The sequence below is a fragment of the Oncorhynchus clarkii genome, unplaced genomic scaffold (genome assembly GCF_045791955.1).
Source record: "Oncorhynchus clarkii lewisi isolate Uvic-CL-2024 unplaced genomic scaffold, UVic_Ocla_1.0 unplaced_contig_6262_pilon_pilon, whole genome shotgun sequence".
Taxonomy (NCBI): domain Eukaryota; kingdom Metazoa; phylum Chordata; class Actinopteri; order Salmoniformes; family Salmonidae; genus Oncorhynchus; species Oncorhynchus clarkii.
Genome location: NW_027258057.1, coordinates 44,282 through 52,518, shown reverse-complemented (window position 1 = coordinate 52,518; position 8,237 = coordinate 44,282). Strand labels below are relative to the sequence as shown.

The 8,237-nt window shown below is 42.1% G+C and overlaps 1 protein-coding gene across 1 annotated transcript; it reads right to left on the bottom strand.

Annotated features, from left to right (window-relative positions):
* Window positions 1-1,947: 1,947 nt before the first annotated feature.
* On the bottom strand, window positions 1,948-7,043 carry LOC139394693 (zinc finger protein ZFP2-like). Its single transcript, XM_071142788.1, has 4 exons — window positions 6,596-7,043; window positions 6,050-6,144; window positions 5,715-5,892; window positions 1,948-3,253 (listed from the first exon to the last, which is right to left on the bottom strand). The coding sequence occupies exons 1-4, from the start codon at window positions 6,810-6,812 to the stop codon at window positions 2,151-2,153; spliced, it is 1,593 nt and encodes a 530-aa protein (XP_070998889.1). The 5' UTR covers window positions 6,813-7,043; the 3' UTR covers window positions 1,948-2,150.
* Window positions 7,044-8,237: the final 1,194 nt, after the last annotated feature.

The window sequence follows — 8,237 nt, the reverse complement described above, 5'->3', positions numbered from 1 at the left end:
ATAGAGTAGCACCACCACCCATCAGCCCATTCTCTTCTTGATGTCAAAGCTGCAGTGTATTGTTGCTATAGGAGTTTATGATTAATAATCCTATTTAAAGACACACTAAGATGTCACCATACTATTCATTTAAAGCCCCTCTGTCAGATATACATCATCAGAGTGGGAAACCAACTGACATGGAAACAAAGGAGCAAATGTATCACTATCAGAGGGGTGTATTATGACATCATATAGAACTACTCAGACATTCCAAATCAGGCTAACAACCATCACATCTTAGTTAACTTGGAGTCACATGATGATATCTTGTGTGGTTCTCCCACTACGATTCGAGAACCCATGTCGTTTATTAGGCTACAGATGAAATAAGTTATGAACTTCACAGGTGGGTGAAACTGCACGTGATGAGCTCGATGCTCCATTCCAATACATTTTGAGGGTCTTATTCTGGTGACATGATGACAGATGCTTGGTTGCCATTTGACAAATAAAATAATTGCTCTCACCAATAATAATCTCATCAATCGGGTAACAACGTTTATTCAACCAGTGGGAGGTTTGTAAATGCCCCCAGGAAAGTCGAAAGAGGAACTCTTCATTGAGACAATGATAAATAGCAATCCGTGGGAGAGTTGTGGTGGATATTATAAAATAAGGATCTGCTGGAGTCCAAGTCAAACCAAGATTCTTTATTTCTGAGCTCAGAGAGAATAACAGAGTTACACAGCGCAGTGTAGACAGTCTGAATTCCTGAAGCATTGGGTGATGAGCACATATCTTTATAGTTTCCTATTCCTGGGCGGGACTTTATTCATACAAGGACACAGGTGCAAATTGGTTTGCAACACAGGATGATACTCCCAAGAACAGGAGCTTATAATACATTTCACAAGGTTAGTCACATACTCAGTTTTGTGGACACACAAACAACTAACATTTTCCATTACAGAGTCTGAACATTTTCATTTCATTAAATCATCAGTGGGCTACAATGCAAATGTCAACAATGGAACAAATGCATCACATCCAAATATCACTGTATTATCTGTAGTGCTGGAGGAATGACACACCCAGATAAACACAGTCAGAGTTTAAAAAATGACCATTTAAACACATGGAATCTGATCTACTCTGTATTCAAACTGACAGACTCCATATTCAATTCATGTTTTCTAATAGAAACAAACAACTATATGTTTAAGTATACTTTGTACAATTCACTTTCATCTGGTAAAAACAAGTAAACACATTCTTAGTCAACAATATAAGACAACAGGAGCACTGTGTATGTTTTCTGATTCATTTTAAGTCAATGTGATGTGAAATATCAATATTACAAGTAATTCTTCTCTTTTGTGTGGATTCTCTTATGACGTTGAAGTGACTGTGATGAGTAATATGTTTTCCCACAGTCTGAGTATTTTGTAAGCCTTCTCATGTATTCTTTCAGGCTTCCTAAATGGGCAAACGCTTTGCACACTGGGAGCAGTGGTAAAGCTTCTCCCCTGTGTGGAGTCTCATGTGTTTTAATTTTTTAAATGTTTAATTTTACCTCCCTTTTTCTCCCCAATATCGTGGTATCTAATTGTTAGTAGCTACAATCTTGTCTCATCGCTACAACTCCCATACGGGCTCGGGAGAGACGAAGGTCAAAGTCATGCGTCCTCCGATACACAACCCAACCAAATCGCAGTGTTAAGCAGTGTTAAGGCTTCTCCCCTGTGTGTATTTTCCCATGTTGGTTCAGGTGTCCTTTCTGGTTAAAACTCTTTCCTATTTTTACCAATGACCATACAGTTTTTAAATTCCTCATCAATCCATGGAGCCTTAACAGTTCTAACAGTCAGTTTCTTAACAGGTACATGTTTATCAATAATTGGAAGAAATAATTTAATATGGTAAAAACAGGTAAACACATTGTCAGTGTACAATATAAGACAACGGGAGCACTGTGTGTGTTCTCTGATGAATTTTAAGTCAATGTGATGTGAAATATCAATATACACGCTAAGAGAAGTCATTTCTCTCTCCTGTGTGGATTCTCTAAAGACGTTTAAGTGACTGTTATGAGTAATATGTTTTCTCACAGTCTGGCCTTTTGTAAGCATTCTCCTCTGTGTGCAGTCTCATGTGTTCTCTCAGGCTTCCTAAATGGGCAAAAGCTTTGCACCCTGGGAGGAGTGGAAAGGCTTCTCACCTGTGTGTATTTTCTCATGATGTTTCAGGTTCCCTAAATTGTTAAAACTCTTTCCACACTGGGAGCAGTGATAAGGCTTCTCCCCTGTGTGTATTCTCTCATGTTGTTTCAGGGTCCCTAAATTGTTAAAACTCTTTCCACACTGGGAGCAGTGGTAAGGCTTCTCCCCTGTGTGTATTCTCTCGTGAACTTTCAGGTTTGATTTCTCATTAAAACCCTTTCCACACTGGGAGCAGTGGTAAGGCTTCTCCCCTGTGTGTATTCTCTCATGTCGTTTCAGTTTCCCTAAACCGATAAAACTCTTTCCACACTGGGAGCAGTGATAAGGCTTCTTCCCTGTGTGTATTCTCTCATGTCGTTTCAGTTTCCCTAAATCGTTAAAACTATTTCCACACCGGGAGCAGTGATAAGGCTTCTCCCCTGTGTGTATGCTCTCGTGCAGTTTCAGATGCCCTGGCCGGTTGAAACACTTTCCACACTGGGAGCAGTGGTAAGGCCTCTCCCCTGTGTGTATTCTCTCATGTTGTTTTAGGTTCCCTAAATTGTTAAAACTCTTTCCACACTGGGAGCAGTGGCAAGGCTTCTCCCCTGTGTGTATTCTCTCGTGAACTTTCAGGTTTGATTTCTCATTAAAACCCTTTCCACACTGGGAGCAGTGGTAAGGCTTCTCCCCTGTGTGTATTCTCTCATGTCGTTTCAGTTTCCCTAAACCAATAAAACTCTTTCCACACTGGGAGCAGTGATAAGGCTTCTTCCATGTGTGTATTCTCTCATGTCGTTTCAGTTTCCCTAAATCGTTAAAACTATTTCCACACCGGGAGCAGTGGTAAGGCTTCTCCCCTGTGTGTATTCTCTCATGAGCTTTCAGGTGTGCTTTCTGGTTAAAACTCTTTCCACACTGGGAGCAGTGGTAAGTCTTCTCCCCTGTGTGTATTTTCTCATGTTGTTTCACGTCCCATAACCGGTTACAACCCTTTCCACAGTGGGAGCACTGGTGTCGTCTTGCTGGTTTGGACGTCCCTGGCTCTGGTTCCTGTGAGTCTGGTCTTTCTCCTGCCAAAGACAAGTGTTTAAAAAAAATAGGGACCTGAATGAAACCACATGATAAAACAACCTTGCTACGAGAGTAAATCCTAATCAGATCTCTCAATAACCTGAGGCCAGTTTTAACAATCTTAGTGTGATTTTAAAACAAATGTAGAGCTTCCTGGTAATTACTGCTATGTTTACATTACTTATTTTATTCATCCTGTTTTACAAGTCAGAACACAAAAACAGACAATTCTATGACACTCAAGACACAGACGTTGCTGGATTCCTATCAAGCAGGTGGTTCTAAATACAGTATATCACAAAAGTGAGTACACCCCTCACATTTTTGTAAATATTTGAGTATATCTTTTCATGTGACAACACTGAAGAAATGACACTTTGCAACACTGTAAATTAGTGAGTGTACAGCTTGTTTAACAGTGTAAATTTGCTGTCCCCTCAAAATAACTTAACACACATTAATGTCTAAACTGCTGGCAACAAAAGTGAGAATGTCCAAATTGGGCCCAAAGTGTCAATATTTTGTGTGGCCACCCACTATCATTTTCTGCATCACTGCCTTAACCCTCTTGGGCATGGAGTTCACCAGAGCTTCACAGGTTGCCACTGGAGTCCTCTTCCACTCCTCCATGACGACATCACGGAGCTGGTGGATGTTAGAGACCTTGCACTCCTCCACCTTCCATTTGAGGATGCCCCACAGATGCTCAATAGGGTTTAGGTCTAGAGACATGTTTGGCCAGTCCATCACCTTTACCCTCAGCTTCTTTAGCAAGGCAGTGGTCGTCTTGGAGGTGTGTTTGGGGTCGTTATCATGTTGTATGTATGTCACAGTACATGTTGGCATTCATGCTTCCCTCAATGAACTGTAGCTCCCCAGTACCGGCAGCACTCATGCAGCACCAGACCATGACACTCCCACCACCACGCTTGACTGTAGGCAAGACACACTTGTCTTTGTACTCCTCACCTGGTTGCCGCCACACACGCTTGACACCATCTGAACCAAATAAGTTTATCTTGGTCTCATCAGACCACAGGACATGGTCCAGTAATCCATGTCCTTAGTCTGCTTGTCTTCAGCAAACTGTTTGCGGACTTTCTTATGCATCATCTTTAGAAGAGGCTTCCTTCTGGCACGACAGCCATGCAGACCAATTTGATGCAGTGTACGGCGTATGGTCGGAGCACTGACAGGCTGACCCACCACCCCTTCAACCTCTGCAGCAATGCTGGCAGCACTCATACGTCTATTTCCCAAACACAACCTCTGGATATGACGCTGAGCACGTGCACTCAACTTCTTTGGTCGACCATGGCGAGGCCTGTTCTGAGTGGAACCTGTCCAGTTAAACCGCTGTATGGTCTTGGCCACCGTGCTGCAGCTCAGTTTCAGGGTCTTGGCAATCTTCTTATAGCCCAGGCCATCTTTATGTAGAGCAACAATTATTTTTCTCAGATCCTCAGAGAGTTCTCTGCCATGAGGTGCCATGTTGAACTTCCAGTCAGTATGAGGGAGTGTGAGAGCGATGACACCAAATTTAACACACCTGCTCACCATTCACACCTGAGCCCTTGTAACACTAACGAGTCACATGACACCGGGGAGGGAAAATGGCTAATTGGGCCCATTTTGGACATTTTCACTTAGGGGTGTACTCACTTTTGTTGCCAGCGGTTTAGACATTAATGGCTGTGTGTGGAGTTATTTTGAGGGGACAGCAAATGTACACTGTTATACAAGCTGTACACTCACTACTTTACATTGTAGAAAAGTGTCATTTCTTCAGTGTTGTCACATGAAAAGATATACCTAAATATTTACAAAAATGTGAGGGGTGTACTCACTTTTGTGATATACTGTATATAACTTTCATAGCTGCTTTAAACCCCATTTCTGCAGCATTAGTAAAGATATGATCAAACCATGTTGATGATTTCATTCCTCTACTGTTTGTCACTACCCTGGTAGGTTGATTGATAACCTGAACAAGGTTGCCGGCACTGGTTACAGTTCGAAGCTTTTGCTTGAGTGGGCAGCCTGATCCCAGCTTTCCTCCAGTATTAGTTAATTAATGACCAAAGTCCTGAGTTTAGTTTGCCTGTTTTACAGTCTTGTAAAGAGAGGGGTGTTGACTGGGACAGGCAATGTAACATCCATAATGTTTTAAGGAAAAGTCTTTGTAAAACAAGCACCTTGATCATTGAAACCTCTCCGAAGCTAACTTTCATCAAGGTTTTATATGGTCTATTGGTTTCTCTCCGAAGCTAACTTTCATCAAGGTTTTATATGGTCAATTGGTTTCTCTCTTTTCATTGTCAGAATCCTTTCTCAGTGTTATGATATTCATAACATCCTGTCAACTAACAGAACTCTGCTGGTTATCCTGGTAGCAGATACCAGTCTATCTTCCTGGTAACAGATCTATTGTATTTGTTCAAACTAAACTACAGCACTTACTTTGATGTGTCAAATCTGATCCTTTCTTCTCTTCTCCTCCTCTCACAGTTCCACTCAGCCCCGTTGTTTTCCTGCAGTCCACCAGCAGCACAGACAACCTCTTCATACCCAGCAGTAAGGTGCTACCAGGAGAGGCACGATACAGGGACTCCGGGAGGGAGGAAGGGCTAGCGTTGTCCTGGTAACCATAAAGAGGGGACACGGACGCACATCATTATGGATGCTGATGTCACTGTTGTCATGAAGTAATTTACAGAAACCCAGCCCAGACCCAGATAGAGCAAGCTGTATGCTAGACCAGACCAAGCTGTATGCTAGACCAGACCAAGCTGTACCATCTGGTGTTCTGATCTGGAGAGACTCTTCTCTTCCTCGTCAGCATCAGGATGTTGAGGCTCCCCAGAGGATCCACCATAGTCATGTCTCTCTCCTGTGTGAATGAGAACATCAAACAGATGGTAAACTTATGACCATCTATTGCAATCATAGAGTTACAAGAGGCATGCATATGTCTAAAATGGCCACTTTCATCATGATTTCCTAAAATAGTGTTTGTGATGCAAATGTAAAAGGTTCGTTCCACAAAATGGGTGGCTTTTGCATCCCTTTGTTATTTTAAGTAGAAAATATGCACCAATATAGAATTTTAAAAGCCTGTTATATTAGATGAGGGGAACTTTAATATAGGCCACATGGAGAATTCAATACATCTAATTGAAAAGTCCCTAAAATATATGAACCAATGGCAGATTGACCCTTTAACAATTCCTACAGCACTGAACAACATATTCAAGTGTAGAACTTCAGTAGAATACCACTTTAAAACCACACATTAGTTCAACAACGGCATAGTTTGTGTCCCTGTTAAAGACAGTACTCACTGGTGTTAATCTGATATTCTGTCTCTTCCTCTTTCACTCCCAAAACGTCTTCCTCCTTCACCTTTATTGAGATAGCATCATCTTCCTCTCTAAACGGTTCTTTCTCTTCTTTCACTATAACAGCCTCCTCTTCCTCCTTTTTCATTCTGAAAGATTCTTTCTCCATACAGCAGACCCCCTCTTCATTAGCAAGGGAGGAGGAGTTTAGTGAGCTCATGGTCAGGGATGTTAGCTAGCTAGCTAGCATTAGCGTCTAGCCTCGTGCTAGGCTCAGTATCAATCTTTAACACGTTTGCAAATTGAACCAGTTGATACGTCAACCGAAAATCGTTTAAAACACTGAGATTAGATAATGTACATTAGCATGGTCTAAAACGTCAATCTTTCAGTTTTATGTTGGCTAGCAAGCTACCGAGGTGGTTGAAAGAGTTGGCGCTTTGTTGTTCCTGAAGAAGCGTCCCGTCCAGTCCATTATACGTCACTCAAGAAGCATCACCTGAAAGACGCACATCGCCATCTGCTGGCTGGAGTGGGTAACGCAGTTTGGAAACAATAGTTACAACACCTTTTGTATTGGAAAGAACGTCATAATTATTTAACAATAAGCTGATATATTTTCTCTTACGTCTTACAACTAATACGTTCCTGTACACAGACGTAGAAGCGTAATATGAATATGTAGATGATGAATAAATACTTCCATGAATAGGAAGTGTGTTTATACACATTTACTCTGTTAATTTTTTCTCTAGATGTGACCATACTATTCCCTTAAACCTACAATACAAAGCTACAACAGGTGTAGACATTACCATGAAATTCTTACTTAACCAACAATGTAGTTAAGAAAAATAAGAGGTAAGAAAAAAAGTTACATAATAAAAAAACTATACCGTGTTTACAGAGTCAATGAGGAGGCTGTATACAGGGGTTACCAGTACAGAGTCAATGTGGAGGTTATATACAGGGGGTACCAGTACAGAGTCAATGTGGAGGCTATATACAGGAGGTACCAGCACAGAGTCAATGTGGAGGCTGTATACAGGGGGTACCAGTACAGAGTCAATGTGGAGGTTATATACAGGGGGTACCAGTACAGAGTCAATGTGGAGGCTATATACAGGGGGTACCAGTACAGAGTCAATGTGGGGGCTATATACAGGATGTACCAGTACAGAGTCAATGTGGAGGCTATATACAGGGGGTACCGGTACAGAGTCAATGTGGAGGCTGTATACAGGGGGTACCAGTACAGAGTCAATGTGGAGGCTATATACAGGAGGTACCAGCACAGAGTCAATGTGGAGGCTGTATACAGGGGGTACCAGTACAGAGTCAATGTGGAGGTTATATACAGGGGGTACCAGTACAGAGTCAATGTGGAGGCTATATACAGGGGGTACCAGTACAGAGTCAATGTGGGGGCTATATACAGGATGTACCAGTACAGAGTCAATGTGGAGGCTATATACAGGGGGTACCGGTACAGAGTCAATGTGGAGGCTAGATACAGGGGGTACCAGTACAGAGTCAATGTGGCGGCTATATACAGGGGGTACCAGTACAGAGTCAATGTGGAGGTTATATACAGAGGGTACCGGTACAGAGTCAATGTGGAGGCTATGTACAGGGGGTACCTGTA